The 21,473-nt window shown below is 37.4% G+C and overlaps 1 protein-coding gene and 1 pseudogene across 2 annotated transcripts in view; both read left to right on the forward strand.

Annotated features, from left to right (window-relative positions):
• The window catches only part of GRM7 (glutamate metabotropic receptor 7), an 859,113-nt gene that overhangs the window by 568,033 nt on the left and 269,607 nt on the right, over positions 1 to 21,473 (forward strand). For both annotated transcript variants that reach the window (XM_043587992.1, XM_043587990.1), the window contains exons 6-7: positions 13,619 to 13,819; positions 20,968 to 21,107. In XM_043587992.1, the coding sequence (XP_043443927.1) occupies positions 13,619 to 13,819; positions 20,968 to 21,107 (341 nt within the window). The remainder of the gene's footprint in view (positions 1 to 13,618; positions 13,820 to 20,967; positions 21,108 to 21,473) is intronic.
• Positions 18,266 to 18,619, forward strand: LOC122487463 (annotated as a pseudogene).

A 21,473-nucleotide genomic window follows, 5' to 3' on the forward strand; every position in this document is an offset into this window, starting at 1 on the left:
TATATTTGTCTGTTTGATTTAGTTGCTTAGACCTGGATATGGAGCCCAGATGGAGGTAAACAATAGTTTTTTTCTTTTTATATAAACTTTCACTGGACTGAAGATTTTGAGAAGTCCTTTCAAACCCTGCAGTGGGACGAATTCCCTAAGGACCTTTGCCTATGCTCAAAAGGTGACAGGTCAAGGTGCCAGTGAGATAGAACCACTCCATCCCCACAGTATGGCCACTGTGCTTCCAGGAAGTGACATTAGACTGGGGAGTCAGGTGACCCTGCCCGTATGCCTTAGCATCTACAGTGTGTGTGCCCCTTAACAAATACCTGGGAAGCAGAGTCATTCTGTCAGACCTGAGATGAGAGATGGAAACCTTTTAGCAGGAGCGTTTGAGTGGAGCTGTGAAAAGTGCCAACAGGACAGGGTTCCGTATTGACACCTATAACCCTTGTGTCTAGCAGGGTGTGTGGCACTAGTAGATGCCAGTTAAATGCAACTCACCTGCCTTCCTGCTTAGTTCCCCTTTTCTTCATCCCGATACTCTTCTTTTTGTTATTTTTTCTCTTTCTTTCTCTTTCTCCTTTCCCCTCCCCAACCCTTCACAGGCCCCCCTCCACTGCTCCTTTTCTTCTTCTTCCTTTTCTTCATACTCTTTTTCTCTCTTCTCCTTTTATTTTTATTTTCCTTAGCATGTTGTCTTTCCAGAAAACACAAAAGCTGAGAGAATAATATAATTAGTCCCCCTGCATCCATCACCAAACCTTAGCAGTAGTCCATTTATACCAACGTATTTTATTTTCATATACCCAACTCATGTTTTATTTTGTTTTCTCCTCTCTTCACTGGCCAATTTAAAGTAAACCCAGACATTTAATTTGTCTTAAACATTTAAATACAAAATTCTGAAAAAAAGTTCTTAAAAATACATGATAATACATGTACACAACAAAGAAAAAACAATAGTTCCCTATAAAATAGCCTGCCCATTCTCTCTTGAAGATCTCCATGCCATTAGCTTGTTCACATGTGTACCTAAAGTAAGTCCATGTGCTCTATTTTTAATGTGTCTTTTTTAGTCTAAAAATGTTCCTCCCCATTATTTTACTTCTTGCCATTGTTGAATAAAACAGTTTATTACTATTACTACAGAATTTCTCATATATGGTTTTGTTCTTTGCATCTGTGCAATGTTGATTTACCTGTTTTTCTGTTTTCTGTATTTCCTCAATATTAATCAGTAGATCAGATCTAGATCTTTCCCTCCCTCCCTCTCTCTCTGTGTCTGTCTCTGTCTCTCTCTCCTTCACTGCCCTTCTGTCTCTCCCTCTCATTCTTTTTCTTTCTCTGTGTGGCAGTCTTTTCATACATTTGACATGTTTACCAACTGATAGATTTATTATTGTATTATATCAAGGATATATAACATTCTGGTTTTATTGTGTGTAATGTGAAGTTGAGAAGATGTCAAGATGGTGGTTGGTTCTGTTTGGAAGGGGGGGAGCACACTGGGGGCAGAAGAGCTAAGTTGACATTTTGTTAGTCTGAAGATGTGCTGTTGTGAAGTTTTTAGTTTTGCATGCTCCTTCAGTTCTCATTCATGCATATACAATGCTATCTTTCTAAATTAAAACAAATAAATTGTGAATGTCTAAGCCAAAAAGAATGAGGAGGAAGAGGTTGGGAAGGAGAAGGAGAAGAACAGGAAAGGTTCAGCAGTGAGGCCATTGTTGTCAAAATAACTATTCACTGTAAAATACCCATAAGCCTTTGAATTCACGGTCTGATCAGCTGCTGCTGATTGCACAGATCCATTATTTCATGTGGTATCTAAATGCATTTTTAAATAAACTGGTTAATTAATATTGTGAAGGCTCAACTTGAATACAATTCCTGGAATGACATAAACAGAATTTCACAGGGTCAGGACCCCATCACTGCAGCAGCTATAGCTGAAGAAGTGGTTAAGTACAGTCATCTATGGCATAGTTTTTCTTAATCTTTAAGTCTGTTCTGGAAAGAAACCTTCGCTAGTGATTTTAAAGTTTGCATGGAAGAAGCAATAGAAAATATATAAACAGGAATTCAGCTGAAGAAATCAGAGAAGAAATCTCTATGAGAAATTGAAACTGTATCCATACTCCTCTTTAAGAATCTACATCTTTTTTTTGTTTGTTTGTTTGTTTGGTATAGCACGTTTCCTGGTGTGAGCTTCAGAAGGAGTGTTCTTACCTTGACTGAATTGGCTCATGTTACATACAACAGGCTCTTCTTGGCAGTGAAAAAAGTCCTTGGTCGAGTCTCTCAGAACACCACCTACACGTTTGAGGTGTGTGAATGTTGGGTCTGAAACTTCATGCCCTTTCATTCCTCTTCCCCAGTATATTGTTTGAAAACTAACCCCCTATCCCTGCCCTGCCCTTCCCTACCCCACCCCACCACACACACATATTTACTCACTGCTTGTATTTTTATTTGCACTTACCTGGAAATTGGAAGTGGAATTGCAGAAGGAAACTCAGTTTTAAGTGACAATTAAATGCTCCCCCCCAGGAAGCATCCTGCATGGAAAATGATTAGAAATGAGGTTTTGTGGCTAGATATTGTGTATCTCCCTTGCTGGAAGTCTTTATGAATCTATAACCAAGTACTCCATGTGTATCCACTGCAGAACATTAGGATGTTAATGGTTCATTTGTAATCAAATTTTGGTCATCTAAAGTAGAGGATCAGTTAATAAGTCAACTGCCATTTCTGCTTTGTTTTCTTGGTTTCTCTGCCAACATTTTGGTCATTTCTCTGGATACTTTGTCCACTCAAGGAGAGATCATGGTGGGGGTTGTCAAAACCATCCATTTCCTCCTTAGAGGAAACTCTTGTAGTGAAGTATTCAGTGGGGATGAGAGGATGTACAAGTCATGACTAGCATAAACCTGGAGGTCATTTGTGGATCTAAAGTTGAAAATGAACAGAGATAAAGAGGATAAGTTCTAGTTCATCACTTTCCATGTGCACATAAGGAAGGAACCAGGTAGCTAATTACCCATAATGTATAGTGAAGTAACAGGCAGGAAATGGATGGTAAATGGAAAAGACAATAGTACTGACCGAAGAAAGTGTTGTGAGAGTTAAAAATGAAGCCATGGATATGCTCAGCCCAGAGTCTGCTGCATAGAAAGCACGCAGTAGATACATTCTCCCTGTAGTACTATGAACCCTGCCATTTTTATCAGGAGTTGTGTTTCTCATTGTCTACAACTAGAAGCACAACCACGTTGAAGGCTTTTGGTTTCAATCCAAACCTTCTGACTTTGACTATGGGTCTATGGTCTATGGGGCTATGGGTTTTTATTTCTGAGATTCTATAAATGCAGTCACTTAAAAAGATGGCAACAAAGTAAACTTCCTCAAACACAGAATCCAGTTTTACCATTAACATTCATAGTATAAGTAGAAATGTATACCTCTAAGGGGGGAAAATATCCAGTAAGTCAAGTTATTTAATTTTAAAATATGGAATGGACTACAGAAACATCTTGATAAGGCTTGCTGAGGAACTGTAAATCCTGCAACATTTTCTAGCACCCCAGGGTACCCACCGAGCTGCCCCTACCCAGAATCTAGCAGCTTTGTTAAGACCGAAGTCTGCCCTCACTCTGTTTTGAGTGCCTGTGACATACTCTTTTCCTGTTTATTAAGGTATTTGTCATTTGCAATAAATCCAAACATTATTACCATAGTTAATTATACAGAGAACTACTCAGCACGTCAGCCTCAAGAAATATTTGAGTTTGAGGCTCTATATTCAATAAAATAAATTTGAGTGATGCATGGTTTATAAACATGGTCAGCACCAGCATGCATTACTTGAGAGAGGTCTTTCCAAACCAAATAACTTCAATTAATATTTTAAATCAAAATAAAAATCAGTTTTTCACTCCTTTAGAAACATATGGTACGCATTAGACCATTTGTTCAAATCTGCTGAATCTTTCTGGGAAGTTTGTCAGTCTGCATTAGCAAACATCCTTTGTTTCCTGACTTCCTGCTACGCCGTCTCTTTCTTTTAGTTTCCTCAGTGAAATGAGATTGTTTATATTAATAACTTGCCATATATAATGTCTTGCATTTTCTATTCCTTTTTTTCTTCTAAAAATTTGCTTATGCATATTAACTAAGGCATACATTCTAAGAAAGAAGTATGCAAAAATGAGTAGGTTAAGCAGGTCATTCAAAGAGAATCCTTCAGAAGAATGACCACTAAAAATTCTGATAGTGGAAGAGTTTATGGAATTTCCGTGTGTAGTACAGATGAGAGTTTATTCAACAGAGTGTGAAAAAGGTGTGCATTTTGAAGGTAAATACTGGACTCTTGGACACAAATACCAATAGAGCAGGAAATCAGGAGAATTTATTTTCATTTATTTTTTTAATATAGTTGACACATAGTGTTCAATTAGTTTCAGTTGCACAACATAGTGGTTCCACAAGTTTATATGTTATGTTCACCACACATGTAGCCACCATTTGTCTCAATACATAATTACACTATCATTGACTCTATTCCTTATGCTATACTCTTTATCCCATTACTTTTTAATTCCATAAATAGAAGCCTGTATGACTAGACACAGGAAAAAATGCTCAACATCACTCATCATCAGGAAAATAAAAATCAAAACCACAATGAGATGCCACCACACACCTGTCAGAATGCTATGTTGGCAAGGATGCAGAGAAAGAGGATCTCTTACGCACTTCTGGTGGGAATGCAAACTGGTGCAACCACTCTGGAAAACAGTATGGAGTTGCCTCAGAAAATTAAAAATAGAATTACCCTATGACCCAGCAATTGCACTACTAGGTATTTATCCAAGGGATACAGGTGTGCTGTTTCGAAGGGGCACATGCACCCCAATGTTTATAGCAACACTATTGACAATAGCCAAAGTATGGAAAGAGCCCAAATGTCCATTGACGGGTGAATGGATAAAAAAGATGTGGTGTATATATATATATAATGGAGTATTACTCGGCAATCAAAAAGAATGAAATCTTTCCATTTGCAACTACATGGTTGGAACTAGAGGGTATTATGCTAAGCGAAATTAGTCAGAGAAAGACAAATATGTTATGACTTCACTCATATGAGGACTTTAAGATAGAAAACAGATGAACACAAGGGAAGAGAAGCAAAAATAATATAAAAACAGGGAAGAGGACAAAACATAAGAGAGTCTTAAATATGGAGAACAAACAGACGGTTACTGGAGAGGTTGTGGAAGGGGGGATAGGCTAGATGGGTAAGGGGCATTAAGGAATCTACCCCTGAAATCATTGTTGCACCATGCGCTAACTAACTTGGATGTAAATTAATAAATAAACTTAAACAAAAAATAGAAGACTGTATTTCCTATTCCCCTTCATTCATTTTGTCTAGCCCCCCTCTCTCCTCCTCTCTGTCAACAACCACTTTGTTCTTTGTAATTATAGGTCTGATTCTGCTCTTTGTTCATTCTTTTTTTTCTTTTAGATTCCACATATGAGTGAAATCATACGATATTTGCCTTTCTCAGTCTGACATACTTACCATAATACCCTCTAGGTTCTTCTATGTTGTCACAAACAGCACAATCCCATCCTTTTTATGGCCGTGTGATATTCCTTTGTGGTGGGTGTGTGTGTGTGTGTGTGTGTGTGTGTGTGTGTGTGTTTGTGTGTGTGCTCACGCGTACGCCATACTTCCCTTATCCATTTATTCATTTATCTGTTGAATGGGGACTTAAGTTTCTTCTGTAATTTGGCTGTTGTAAATAATGCTGCAGTAAACATAGGGATGCATAGATCTTTTCAAATTAGTGTTTTCAATTTGGGGGGGGGGTCGAGTAAATACCCAGTAGTGGAATTATTGGATCTTGTGGTAATTATGTTGTTAATTTTTTGAGGAACTTCCATACTATTTTTCACAGTGACTCTACCCATTTACATTCACACCAACAGTGCACAAGTATTCCTTTTTCTTCACATCCTCACTAATACTTGTCATTTCTTTTCTTTTTGATTTTAGGCATTCTGACAGGTGTAAGGTTCTATCTCATTGTGGTTTTGATTTGCACTCCTGTTAATTAGTGATGTTTGAGTATCTCTTCATGTTCTGTTGGCCATCTGTATATCATCTTTGGAAAAATGTCTTTGCAGGTTCTCTCCCCATTTTTTTAATCAAGTTTTTTGTTGGTGGTGGTGGTGTTGAGTTGTATACATCCTCTACATATTTTGGATAGTGACACCATATATATATTTGGATATATAACTTAAAAATTTTATGTATAGATTACAAATAACTTCTTCCATTCAGTAGGTTGCCCTTTTGTTTTGTTGGTTTCCTTTGCTGTGCAAAAGCTTTTCATTTTCATGTAGTCCCAATAGTTAATTTTTGCTTTTGTTTCCCTTGCCTTAGGAGACCTAACTAGAAGAATGTTGCTATGGCCCATGTCAGAGAAATTACTGCCTGTTTTTTTTCTTCTAGGAGTTTTGTGATTTCAGGTCTCCTATTTAGCTGTTTAATCCATTTGAGTACATTTTTATATATGGCATAATAAAATGGTCCAGTTTCATTCTTTTGCATGTACCTGTCCAATTTTCTTAGCACCATTTATTGAAGATAGTGCATTTTCCATTGTATATTCTTGCCTCCCTCATCATAGGTTAATTGGCCACATACATTGGCATGCATGTATTTCTGGGCTCTCTGTTCTGTTGAGATGATCACATGACTTTTATCCTTTATTTTGTTGATGAGGTGTGCCACATTGATTTGTGAATATTGAGCCTTTTTGCATCTCAAAATTTAATCATATTTGATTCTGGTGAAAAATCCTTTTAATGAATTGTTGAATGTGGTTAATATTTTGTTGAGGATTTTTGTATCTAGGTTCATCAAAAATATTGGCCTGTAGTTTTATTTTGGGGGGCATGTTTTAGTCTGGTTTTGTTCTCAGGGTAATGCTAACTTCTGGAATGTATTTGGATTCTTTCCTTCCTATTGATTTTTTTTGGAGTAATTTGAGAACAGTTATTAACCTTTGTAGTAACTCTTCTTTAATGTTTGGTAGAATTCCCCTATGAAGCCTATGCTAGAACTCTATGCTAGAGTTCTGGTTTTTTGGTAGTTTTTTAATTAATGGTTTAAATTCATTACTGTTTATTAGTTTCCTCAGATTTTCTATTTCTGTCTGAGACAATTTTGAAGGTTTTGTTTCTAAGAATTGATCCATTTCCAGAAAATCACAAGACTTTAAAAAAGATAGTCCACTTTGTCTGCTGAAGAAGTAAAAGATAGTGCTGCAGAGTTTTCCTCATTTATCTAAACCTCAGACCCTTTCCTGGGAGATAAGTTGAAAAGGTTTAACTTCATCCAAGAAAAGAAGATGACAATATGTCAGTTAATCAGAAAGATGGAAAGAATGAGCTGTTAACTGACAGTTGATTGAAAAGTGTTCTGAGGTGCCTGGGTGTCTCAGTCAGTTAAACCTCTGACCTTATCTCAGGTCATGATCTCATAGTTTGTGTGCCCGAGCCCCAAGTCGGGCTCTGTGCTGACAGCTCAGAGCCTGGAGCCTCCTTCAGATTTTGTGTCTCCCTCTCTCTCTGCTCCTCCCCAACTTGTGCGCTTGCTCTCTCTCTCTCCCTCTCAAGAATGAATAAACACTACAAAAAGTTTTTTAACATATTAAATGTTCCTGTTTTCCTCTACTTCAATCTATGTTAAAAGTATTTCTTAAAACTTCATTTCATGGTTTTTATGGGGGGGGCTAGGTTGGGGGGATGGTTAATGCTAGGATTTTGTAATTTTTAAATGTTTATTTTGGAGAGAGAGAGAGACAGGGTGTGAGCAGCAGAGGGGTAGACAGAGACACAGAATCTGAAGCAGGGTCCAGGCTCTGAGCTGTCAGCATAGAGCCTGACATAGAGCTCGAACTCACAAACCATGAGATCATGACCTGAGCAGAGGTCAGATGCTTAAACAAGTGAGCCACCCAGACACCCCTAGGATATTATACAGTAGTACATGAATAAGAAGTGTAGCATTCATAAAAACATGGGAATTAATGAGTATTAAACATTACTTACATGGAAAAATTATTTAATATATCACATGGAAAAAATGTAGGGTTATTTCAGGCTTGTCTAACTTACAACTTACTTATAGTTTCATATACATACCACATTTTTATGCTGTCCTTTATTTGCAGTATAATGACCAGAGGAACACAAAATGACCAGAGTAATTGCAAGGTATATGTTGGGTTTTAATTTTGATAACACTGAGTATGTCTATTTATAAGAACAAGTAAACTATATCAGGAATTTCCACCAAACTTTGCTTACATCTCATTAGCTAGAATTGTGTCCCATGCCTGTTCTAAATCAGCCTTTGCAGAGGAAATTGGATTGGCTTAGAGAAATCAGTATTGACTCAGTGAGACTCGAAGAAGGTTCAGATCATATTTCTCTTTTCCTCGCTTTTTCTCCCCCAACCCTCTTTCTTACTCACACACACACACACACACACACACACACACACACACGGTACAAAAATCTGAAGACAACCAGATTTCAAGTAAAGAAGGAGGGGAGAAAATTGGCAAACAGTTGTGCTTGTGACCCTTGAGAAAATAAAGTTAACCTTGTTTTTTTAATGAACTTGCCATTTCTGATTCTCTTGATATAGGGTTACATTTTTCAAGTCATTATAGCCCGAAAGACAAACTTGTCTCTTAAGTCTTCTGAAAGCCTTTAATAAGCTCACCTACATGGTGACTCCCTAAGACAAGGATAAAACCTACAGTGTTCCACAAATTATATTATTTAAAATGTAGCAATTATTTTCCAGGTATTCTTTCTGGGATAAATGACTCAATGAATGCAGTATAGAAACTGATCTCCTGAATTATTAGTCTGAACCTATTCCATAGTATATATTTTATAGCGGTCATAATGCCTTCACGGTGGCCTTTTTTAAGTACTATAAAAAATAACAAATTTGTAAAGTAGCAGGTTATAAAACTAATGTGAGAAAATGAATTGCCTTGTAAAACAAGTATTGTAAAATGTTAATGTAAAAATCTAGTTGGTGGGTTCACTGTAAAGTACTTTCAACCTTGCACTGTGTTTAAAATGTTTCATGATAGGATGTTGAAAACTAATAAAGCCACAACAAACCAAGAATAGCTTTTACATATGTAACCAGAAACCAAAGAGAAATTCATAGCAAGGAAAACTGTATTTATAATAGCAAAAATAAATGAAATACCTAAGCTAACTTTCAGGAAATACTCAAAACTTTTGTTTTGAGAAATCCTGAACAGTTGAAGGAAGTGAAAGGGGAAAGACACAAGTAGTGAGACTCACCTTCATAAAGACTTCTATTCTAGTTTATTTATGAATATAGCATAAACCTAATAAATGTACCATCAAGGTTTTTTTTTTCTTAAGCTATGTAAGCGATTAATAAAGTTCATTTGAATAAGTAAAAAAAAAATAACCAGGAAATTTTGAAAGAAATGAATAATTATGTGGAAGAAGGTCTAACTCTACCAGTTATTAAAATGTTACCCTTCATAATTGGAACTCTAGCATTGGTGCATGAATAGACAAACCAAACAATGAAACAGATTTTTTAAATCCAGAAATAGACTTCATTACTAAATTTCCATATGTAATGAATCTGTGAAACTACAAATGAAACTTCAAATCTGTGACAGAAGATGAAGTCTTGTATGTTTTAACCCAATAGCTATATGGAAAAAGATAAAATTTTGATTTATTCCTCATCCTGTGCACAAGAATACATTCCAAATGGATCAAATACCTAATTTTTAAAAAAAAATTTTTTTTTCAACGTTTATTTATTTTTGGGACAGAGAGAGAGCATGAACGGGGGAGGGGCAGAGAGAGAGGGAGACACAGAATCGGAAACAGGCTCCAGGCTCTGAGCCATCAGCCCAGAGCCCGACGCGGGGCTCGAACTCAAGGACCAGGAGATCGTGACCTGGCTGAAGTCGGACGCTCAACCGACTGCGCCACCCAGGCGCCCCAAATACCTAATTTTTGAAACCAAAATTATAAAAGGACTAGAAGAAAACATGGGTGGAATCTTCTTTACTCTGAGGGTGGAAATTAAAAATCCAGAAGTTAAAGATAAAAGAAATGGGTTTAGAAAAAATTCTATGTTTACAGAAATTTCACTTGGAAATTGTGTGTAAAAAGTAAATGAGGGGTGCCTGGGTGGCTCAGTGGGTTGAGCATCTGACTTTGGCTCAGGTCACGATCTCACCGTTTGTGAGTTCTAACCCCATGTTGGGCTCTGTTCTGACAGGTCAGAGCCTAGAACCTGCTTTGGCTTCTCTTTCTCTCTCTCTCTCTCTCTCTCTCTCTCTCTCTCTCTCTCTTTCTCTCTGTCTTCCTCCCCTGCTCATGGTGTGTCTGTCTCTCAAGAATAAACATTTAAAAAATTTTTTTTAAAGTAAATGAAAAACGAGCAACTGGGAATAAGATTTACAACTTAAACTCAAAGATTTAATATTTGTAATTAACAAAAAGCTTTTAAAATAGATAAGGAAAAGTTCTTATAAAAGCTGGCTAAATTACAAACAGTTTACAAGGGAAAAAAAAGCAATGCTTCTTAATGCAAAGATGTTCAACCTACCCTATACCAAGAAAGATACAAATAAAAATGCACTGTGGAGTTGTTTCTCACATAACTGTCTGATTGACAAAATCAAGTTTGACGATATACTTTGGTGAGTTGGTTGGGGAAATGAACACTCTCACCCTCTGTTGGTAGGAGAGCAAATTAGTGCAATCCCACTCTAGAGGGGGATGTGTCAATATTTAGCAAAAGATACATATGAATGTACTCTTTAACAAAGCAATCACTCTTAGAATCAATCGCCAAAACAGGCAAAACATTGAAAAACTATTTTCAGAAGGCAGTTAATATACTGTACTTTTTAGACTGTTAGACAAGATATACTGACATGATCTATATTATGGAATAAAGCAAATAAATAACCAGAATGGTATTATTAAGAACCAATATTTTTCTCATAAAAGGGAGGCAGTAGAGGTATAAGAGTGCCAAAGTTAATTAAAAAACAAAAACAAACAAACAAAAAAAACCCCTGTAGTCATGAATTTCAATTAGAAGTAGCACTATGGATTTATGATCAATTTTATCTTACTCAAAAACCAAAAATCCTGGGGCACTTGGGTGGCTCAGTCAGTTAAACGTCTTCACTCCTGGCTCACTTGATCTCATGGTTGGTGATTTGAGCCCTGCTTCTGACTGCGCTGACAGTGTGGAACCTGCTTGGGATTCTGTCTCTCTTCCTCTCTCTCTCTGCCCCTTCCCCTGCTCGCTCTCTGTTTCTCTCTCTCAAAATAAATAAACTTTACAAAAAAATTACTGTACACACGCTGAAAAGCCTAGATCCAATGACAGGCAGCAGCATGAGGTTATTGGTAGTTAAATGAAATATGTATAAAACACAGAAGTGTCTTCCCTATGAGATATTAATATGTGCTTTGAAAAGGAAAAATACAAATTCAAGAAAATTTGGGAAATTGTGAAATTTCATCCTGTAGATTATAATTTTTCTGATAACATTAAATGCTTTGGAAAAGTCAGTAAAGAAATCTAAAAATAAGTAATGCAATGTCTGTCAGGAACCTTTGATTTTTCAGGGGAGAGGACTGGAGTTGTAGCATTCCTCTTGCTTTTTTTTTCCACTTAGAAATGTGCCATGGAAAACAATTTAGGAAATTCTGCTGTGAAAGTGAAATGCAATCTGTGGATAATTATTATTCTTTCTAAAGGATCAAGAGGTCTAAAGGGAGTTCCTGGTATCATGTACTTAATGAATGCATAATTTAATACAAGTATTGTTTAGAATCTACTAAATACTAAATGCTGTGTTTGCTGATAGCAATATAAGGTAAAAAGGAAATGAAAAAATCTAGAAACCTAGTAGAGCATTAAAATATAGTGCTACTATATGTGATGAAAATCTTTAAATATGACTAAGTGTAGGAAACCATTGCATTGCATCATAGAGAGGGAATTAAGTTGTGACGAGTGAAAGCAAGAAGGAAAGATGTTTCTGGCAAAGTGAAGAGCATAAGAAAATATAACTTGACATTAGAGGTGCGGTGTATTCAGAAAAATAGAGCGTCATATCTATCTGGAACAACAACAACAACAAAATTACAGGGAAAGGGTTGTGTGGGGCTGATGTAGTAAGAAGATGTAGTGGGCTTTGGGGTTGGACGAACCTGAGCTATCATAATCATTCTACCTGTAAATGATCTTGGGGAGTTACTTAATCTCTATAAAGCTGACCTTTTCTATCTGTAGAGTGAGGATAAATAATGTTTAACTCCCAAAGTAAGAATGAAATAAGAATAATGTGTGCCAAGTTTCCAACACAGTGAAGGGCACTTAATCCCAGTTCTTCTTCCTATTAGGCAGATGGGGGCAAAGTGATGAACACTCTGATTTGTCAGGGGAAAGAATTTGGACTTTATTTTGTAGGCAGTGAAGAACATGGAAGAATCCTGAGCATGAGGATGAGGTGATAAGCTCTGTTATTTGGAAACATGGATATGGAGGGGCACCTGGGTGGCTCAGTCGGTTAAGCGTCCGACTTCAGCTCAGGTCACGATCTCGCGGTCCCTGAGTTCGAGCCCCGCGTCGGGCTCTGGGATGATGGCTCAGGGCCTGGAGCCTGTTTCCGATTCTGTGTCTCCCTCTCTCTCTGCCCCTCCCCCGTTCATGCTCTGTCTCTCTCTGTCTCCAAAATAAATAAATTAAAAAAAACGTTAAAAAATAATAAAAAATAATAATAAAAAAAGGAAACATGGATATGGAGTAATGACCAGATAAGATGAAGGGAGGTATCTAGCATTGATTGCATCCTGATGGAAGATACAAGGGCATAAATGGGGTGTTGGTAGTGTGGCTGCAGATGTTCAGTGTTACAGAGATAGAGCTGATAGAACTTGGCTTCTCTTAGATATGTGTGGGTGGGAGAGTTAAAAAGGAAACAATAAAAAAATGACATGGTTTCTAGCCTGAGCACCTGAGTTGTCAGGAATACCAACTATTGAGCCAGACAAAAGGTGGAGTGGATATACAGAAGTTCACGTGTGGAATTTAGTTTATTTTATATCATTTTCCTTTGGATCCATCACCTCTTTAGAGTGAGTAAGCTTTGAACTTTTGAATATAGCGTCCCAGCCTCTAATCCATGCAATCTCTTTATTCTATGGGTCCACTGTATTTTGAACAGTATGTTGGCTTATTACAAAAGCTGTCATTGTGATCTTGTGGAGTGTGCTTCATAGGTTTGTCTAATACGTCAGAAAGGTTAGTGTAATGGACTACCAAGTCAAATGCCAAACACTATCCAAACAACTTAATATGGTAACTAAATGTGGATATGCTGTTTGCACTATTGTATTCTCCAAAACATTGTTTGCTTTGAGCATAGTTGGATGTGAATGCAAATTTAGATGCTTTACTCAACACCAATCTTTGTGTGTGCATGTTTCTTGTTTTAATGTGCAGGACAGGAGAGAATTGGGAAAGATTCCAACTATGAACAGGAGGGTAAAGTTCAGTTTGTGATTGATGCGGTCTATGCAATGGCTCATGCCCTTCATCATATGAACAAGGATCTCTGTGCCGACTACCGAGGGGTCTGTCCGGAAATGGAGCAAGCTGGGGGAAAGAAGTTGTTGAAGTATATCCGCAATGTTAATTTCAATGGTGAGTCACCAAATATCCATGATTTGGGGAATTCTTTGTGTTGGCATCCTGTGTTTCCTGAGTTATGTAGTTAAATTATTTACTGTTAAGACCTGGTTGGTGATAAGATTTCAGATCAATCTTATGAACAATAAATAAGCGGATGAAGGAAAGAATAAAATATTTGGGAGTTAAGATTTATCTTTTTTGGTAAATATTAGTAAGAGTGGGAGGGGAGAGAGGAAAGGAAAGGGATCTAAGTCAATTGAAGTAATGATTATAAGTTGCTATAACCACATCCCACATTACACACATTTCTCAGAGTATAAAACTCTGTTAGAAATTAATTGGTTACCTAAGAGAAGTAGGTAGAGATGGGTGGGAAAATGGGCCAATCAGGTAGAAGGCATAAGGGAGAAATACCACTTCTCTGATAATATAGTCTTGAGTCTTTACAACATGTGAACACTTCACTTATCACAAAGTAAACAAATAATTAAAATAAACCTGAATGCGGGACACATTAGTCAGAGTTCTCCAAAGAGAGAACCAATAGGACATCTGTAGAGATACATAGAAGAGACTAATTTATATGAATTGGCTCACACAGTTACGGAGACAGGGAAGGCCCTCTATCTTCAGTCTTCAAGCTGCAGAACCAGGGAGGTTGGTGTTGTAATTCAGTCGAAGGTAAACATTTAAGAATCTGAGGGCTTATGATGTAAGTCCTGATCTGAGTCCAAAAGCCAGAAAACCAGGAGCAACAGTGCTGATGGCAGAAGAACACACCTGTTGCAGATCAAATAAAGACAGTGAATTGGCCCTTTTTCTGCCTTTGGGCTCTAGTCAGTCTCTCAAGAGACTTGTTGATGCCCTACCCCCATCCACCAGTTCAAATACTGATCTTTTTCAAGTATGCCATCACCGATACACCCAGAAATAATGTTTTACCAGTTATCTGGGCATCCCTAGTCAAGGTGACACATAAAATTAGCCATCATGTAGGTGTAAATTCAATACAGACAGTAATAAATAAATTTAAATATATTATATATGAGCAATGTAACCACACCGAGGAGTTTGGGGAATCAAAAATGAGCACACGTAGTTTTGGAAGATAGTATTTGACTGTATGCTATAAGAACAAAGGCAAAAAATAACTGTATACAGTTATTGTACAATAGCTAATAAACTTGTGGGTTCACAATTAAGAAAATAATTTACGTATGTGAGAGGATTGAGAGAATAATGAGTATATTGTAGATAATGAGAGCCATGTTTCTTACTGTTAGAGAAAGAAGTTACTAGAAACAATGAGAGAAAACTAGAAGGAACCTTGTTGTGTTTGGATGGGAGATACCTGAATGAACTCTTGGCTTTTAATATGCATGCAGATAAGTAGATACATAAATAGATTTGTGAATGTTATATATGTATACATACCTGTGCTGCCTAGTTCTGTCCACTGAGAGGGCTAGCAGTAATGAGATCCTGGTAGAAAGGACAACACCTAGTATCCACATCTTATTTATGTATAAAAATGGCATGGCCATTCTTACCCTAGTTACAAAACAATTGATTTTGCAAATGCCCTTGGTGACTTTACCCTGACTCTTTTTCCAGGTAATGTCTGTAAACTGATTTGGTCAAGATGACATTTCCCACTGATGAGCTAGAGTTTCTGAGCTTCCGACTGGACACAGTGCTCCTGTTTATCAAATGATTACTGTGTGCCAGATCCTGTGCGAAGTACTTCACTTGAGTTGGCTTACTTAATACCAAATTATATAGATTCTGTTATTTTCCTTAATTTTTTTATAGATAAGGAAAGTGGTTCATAGAGAAATTAAGAACAACGATGTTCAAAAGTATATACACAGTAATGATGCTACTCGCTTTCGTACCTGGGCACCTAACTCCACAGCCTGCTCCCTTGACTACAATTCTTCAGGTTTCTGATAAGGGTTTACTGCATCATTCCTGCTGACCGACATCTTAGGATGGAGACTTTTTTACGTGTTTTATGGAGGATTTTTATTTTTCTTGGTCTCAAACAGCTTAATTTTGTGCTCTTACGTTACTTTAGTACAAAGTTTCTTGTACCCCTGGGAGTTTTGTTCCAGATGAGTAGAGTACAATTTAATAACTCTAAACTTCACATTTACCAAAGCGTCATTTTATGAAATAAAAAAAAAATGCCCTAAAAGTACTACTACAGGTTCACCAAGTACTTAACCTTCTTTTATTCAGGAAGAGAAAAGATGGCTAATTTTGTCATTATCATTTACAACCATTTTTTCCTACATCCCGAATGAATGCAATTACTTGAGCCTAAATATGATTTAGTTATGTCTGTGTTGGCCCATCCAACTAGATGGTATTATTGTAGATGTAAATTTAACAAATTTGTTACCTCACATACATAATCTTATAGCATTGCTATATAGTGAAGTACTTAATGTGAAGTGTGTCTGTATCTAGATTTGTTAGTTTCCAGAGAACAAAGTAGATTGGGGTATATTTTTGTAAGGAAGACACACCTCCTGTCTTTTTTTGAAAAATGACGTTAGCTTTCCTTCATTGGCAGGCAAGATCTGGTTTTCCTCCCCTTAAATCTGAGTGAGGCTGTGACTAATGCAGAAGTGACACTATGTAACTTCTACAGCATAAGAGTCATAAGTACTCTGCCTGGTACTCTTGACACATTAGTATTACAGAAACAGCTACCATGTTGGGAGTAAGCCAAGAACTCAAACAGGCCATATGAGGGTACTCCAACCATAGTCCCAGCTGAGGTCCCAGCTGACAGCCAGCATCAATTATCAGGCATGTGAGCTTCAAGCTGCCCCCTCTGACATAAGTGGACCAGAGAGGTGATGTCCCTGCTGAGCCCTGCTTGGATTTCAAAATACAGGTCATCATTATTTTGAGCAGTAATTTTTAGGGTGGTTTGTTGAGCAGCAGTAGATAATTAAACACAAATCAATGCAGCATTTCTGGAATCTGTGTATGAAGTGGTAAAATGAGAGAAAAATCCTAAATACCTTGATGCAAAGTACTCTTTTGTCATCTGGGAAATCTAGATCCCGAATTCTTCTCTGTCCTAGAAGAAAGGAATTTCATTCTGATACTCTAATTCATAGAGGAGGTGGAAGACAAATACTTGCTGTCATCCAGTTTCCTCTCAATATCCCAGCTTGTCAAGTGGCCCTGCTTCCTTCACTATTGTGCCCTTGGGTTCTGGCCCTGATACCTGTGGACATTTCTGCAGGGGATCACTTCTCTTTTGATAACTTCTTTGTCCTCTCTGGACTTCTTTGATCTTTTCTTTTTTTAGAATATAGTCTTCATTGAACAAAATCCCCTTTATTCTCTTTCAAGAAGTTCAGGGATACTGTTAAAAAGGAGCTGTGCGGACAAAAACCCTGGAAATAATAAGCCCAGTTGCATTATAGAATCCATCAAAAAGGTCAAAGCCACACAATATGCTATTACCAGTCATCACTTAGATAAAGTGTTCAGCTCTTCTGCCTTAATTTTTTTTTTTAAGCATGAACTTTAATGAGAACGGAAAGGGCATGACAAGAATCATTTCTCCTAACAAAGATTGTAAGAAGAGAGAAAGATTAGGCGGTGTGTCTCATTTTGGTGAATATTTAGCTGGTGAGCTAGAGACCCTTTGGAGCCCCAGGCCTCCAGTATTACTGCTCTCTCATCTCAAAGACTATGAAAAGCTCAAGTCCTGGTATTTAATGAATAGAAGCTGTAGAATTACCACAAAGCACAACATGAATCCTAGCATCCAATGTGGAAGAAAAGAAAGGTGAGCATATGAATATTAATATCTTCCTGTAAAATGATAGGATTTTCATTTTCTTGCTAATAACATGTGGAATCCAGATTTCGTTTCTTTTCCTTATGCTTAGAGCTCACTGAAAGTGGAAATCCTGTATTAAAAAGCTGTTTTTGTTATCGATGTTGTATGTGTTTTTTTTTCTCTGTCTCTCTACTGAAAAAGCTTATGTTGATTAGCATACAGAGGAGGCTTAAGAGCTTTCTCTCGTGATAAAATTGGGTGTTTTTGTGGGCCCTGGGGATAGCTTTCAGATAAAACATAGAAGAAATAAATTGAACTGGTGCCCTTGGCCACACAAAATGCACCCATTGACTCAATTTGGCAGCACCAAAGCAATGCTATTCGTACGTCAGTGTACATCATCAGAATGGGCTCTAGTCTACTCTTTGGGAAAAAAAAATCACTGATAGAGAAATTAAAATAAGATACCAGTTAGGAGAGACAGATTTTCTGCCTTAAAAGACAGCCTGAATATCTGAAGGCAGGTGTTTTGATCTTGAGATATGAGCACATAAAACAATGATAAAAAAAATGGAAGTGTTTCCTTTCTCGCTCCCAGCCAACTTGGTGGCTTCTCTTCATTGAGGCCGTTCTGACCCTAAGGCAGGAAGATGGTGGCTATGAAGAAGATGAAAAAGTCAGTGCAGTTGATCAACCTAGGCTCCAACTCATTACGAAAAGTGGAAAGTACACGCTGGTGTACAAGCAGACACTGGAAATGATCTGACGCGGCTAAGAAAACTGCTCATCTTGACCAACACCTGCCCAGCCTTGAGGAAATCTGAAATAGAGTACTATGCCATGTTGGCCAAAACTGCTGTCCATCACTGCAGTGACAATAATATTGAGTTGGAGGCAGCGGTGGGGGGGGGGGGGGCGGCGTACGTGTGTGCACACTGGCTATCATTGATCCAGATGATTCTGATATCATTAGAAGCTTGCCAGTACAGATTGGTGTAAAGTAAATCACACAAAATTTTTCTTTAATAAAACCAGGCAGAACTTTCTTTAAAAACAGAAAACAGTTAAAAATATCATTACCATCTATTGAGCATTTGTTATGTAAAAGGCATGGTAATAAGCAGTTTATATACTTTATTACATTTGATCCTCACTAACCCTAGGAGAAAGGTGTCACTAGGGACAGTCAGAGACAGAAGCAGAAAGAATAACTTGATAAAGCTCGCACATATAGTAGGTGGTTCTTGGAATTAAAACCCCTTCTTGGGGATTCCAAAGCCAGTTATTAGGCAGTATTCTAGTTTAGTTAGCTGAGTGACCCTGGGGCAAGGAATTTCAACCTAAGTATACTTTGTGACCTGTAAAATTAAGAAGTTTGGTGTTCTGTGTCCTCCAGCTCTTGATTAGTTTTCTATTGCTACTTTAAAAATTCCATAAATTTAGTGGCTTAAAAAACATGCATTTATGATCTTATTGTTCTGTAATTCGAGAGTCTGACCCAGGTCTCGCTGGGCTTTAGTTAAGGTGAAGGCAGGGCTGGTTCCTTCTGCAGGCTCTGTGGAAGAATCTGTTTCCTTGTTTTTTCTAGCTTGTGAGGGCTGCCTGCCCTCCTGGGATCACAACTCCTTCCTCTTTCCTCATTTGATTCCTGCTCCCTCTTACCTATAGGGATGATTATGATTGCACTGTGCTCACCCAGGTAATCTAAAATAGTCTTAGCCCATCTCATGATCCCTCATTATTATCTGTAAAAAGTCTTACCATGTATGGTAACATTCACAGGTTCTGGGGATTAGGACATGGAAATACTTGGGGAGCCATTATTAAGCCTACCATAAGCTCCATTTTTTTTCATTTTTAATAACAAAATGTCATAAAATACTGTGCCCAATGGTTGTAGGATGGTGTGGAGTTCTTTAACTGTTCCTGTATCCTGCCTATATATTGAACTCCCTCTTTCACTAGAGGTAACTTTCTGCACAGGATTGTAGCTCTGTGTGTTTCTGATGACTTAGTATGTTGTCTCTCTTTCTGGACCCATTTTCTAACTCTGTTCCGTTTTAAGTGATCATTCACTTGTGGTCACCCAGCATCATGCCTGTTTCCTTAAGTATAGGTGCCTTTTTTTTTCCATCCGTGTTATTAATGCAAATATCATCTTGCCCCAAATTCTGCAGAAGCTAATGACCTTGCTAACCAAATGTAGAGCTTTGCCATCATAGGGTCTTAAATTTATAATGAGAGTTCTCAAAAGGGCTTCATTCTCATTACCCGAAGTTACCCTACCCTTCCCCATGAAAAATTAGCAAGATGAACTTCTGTTCTTAGTGATTCTGTTGCAGCTTATAAATGATCTTTAACTTACTTATAAAAGACAGGAAATATACCATTGTTTTCTATGAAAATTATCAATCCAGTATTAACTTACAGAGCAGATACCAGTCATATACCCTGAGGCCAGTGGTATTTAACCTATTGCCAAGGGATCATAAGAGAAAGAACACTCATTGTGCCAACTTTTGATGAATCCTTTGTAACTGTTGCTAAAAGTAAGCCGAACCCCCATCTTTCCTTCTCTATATATGGTTTTTCAGTTGTTCCATGTGGTTAATACTAAGGAGCTTTTCATTAATATCTAACTTCCAAAAGATGTACACACACATACACACACCCAGACACACAATAGATGTATTAGTCTTTTTAAATTGACTTCAGTGCCTAATTCTGCCAAAATAATGGGTTTCATCCTAAGACCCACATTTTAGAAAAGTAAGACCCACATTGAGATATTGAGAAAAGAATAATATCTATTAAACAATTTCCAGGTTTATTGCTCAGCATTTTAGACACATCATTTAAATTAGAAATAATCAACAAATATGTTTAAGTGCAATTAATATCTAAGTACATATTTAAATAAACTTTTTTCCTTGTGTGCTTATTTATAATTCAGATTTTCTTTTAAAAATCTATTAATCATTTTTGAAATGGTTCTTTACTAACAACAGTCAATCATTAGGTGGAAACTAAAATAATAATACAAGTTAAGATAGTCCCTAGAAAATAATGAATTTAATTTTCTTCTCAAGGGGGACATATTTGTATAAAATACTAAGAAATACTGAGACATATAACTTTTCAAAGGGGGTGGCTGGTCACCTTCCACCCTCTGTAATAAGAATCCGCAGACCATAGTGCTGACTTGCCTATTGCCCATTTGGGGGGAACCATTAAATAATGGGGTTTTCCACCAGTTACCTTGCTCATCAGCTGGTTTCTGGACCATCACCCAAGGCCTAAGAGGTAGAAGGAATCTTGTTTATGAGATCTGTTATTTTCTTGCCTCCCTCAGGTAGTGCAGGCACCCCAGTAATGTTTAACAAGAATGGGGATGCACCAGGGCGTTATGACATCTTTCAGTACCAGACAACAAACACCACCAACCCTGGTTACCGTCTGATTGGACAGTGGACGGATGAACTTCAGCTCAATGTGAGTACTACTTGTTCCTCTTCCTTTGCTCATGTGATGAAAGGGAAGACTTCAAATACGCTAAATTAGGCAAACATTCCTTGCTTGTATGTTTGCATGCATATACAAGTGAGCATACATTCTGTTATAATCATCTGTAGCAACTGATAATCCATAGTAATAAGAGAATGATCATGATGAGGATTATGAAGATAAAAATGTGTTTTGAATTTCTGCTGGGCATTATACTCAGGACTTAACGTGAATGATCTCATTTAGCCTGAGACTTGGATTGTTTAACCAACAAGTTACCAGCTAATATGTTAAAAGATCCTTCTCTTGGTCAGGTTTTCTTTCTTTCTTTCCTTCCTTTGTTCTTCATTTGGT

This window comes from Prionailurus bengalensis, chromosome A2, assembly GCF_016509475.1.
Source record: "Prionailurus bengalensis isolate Pbe53 chromosome A2, Fcat_Pben_1.1_paternal_pri, whole genome shotgun sequence".
Classification (NCBI taxonomy): Eukaryota; Metazoa; Chordata; class Mammalia; order Carnivora; family Felidae; genus Prionailurus; species Prionailurus bengalensis.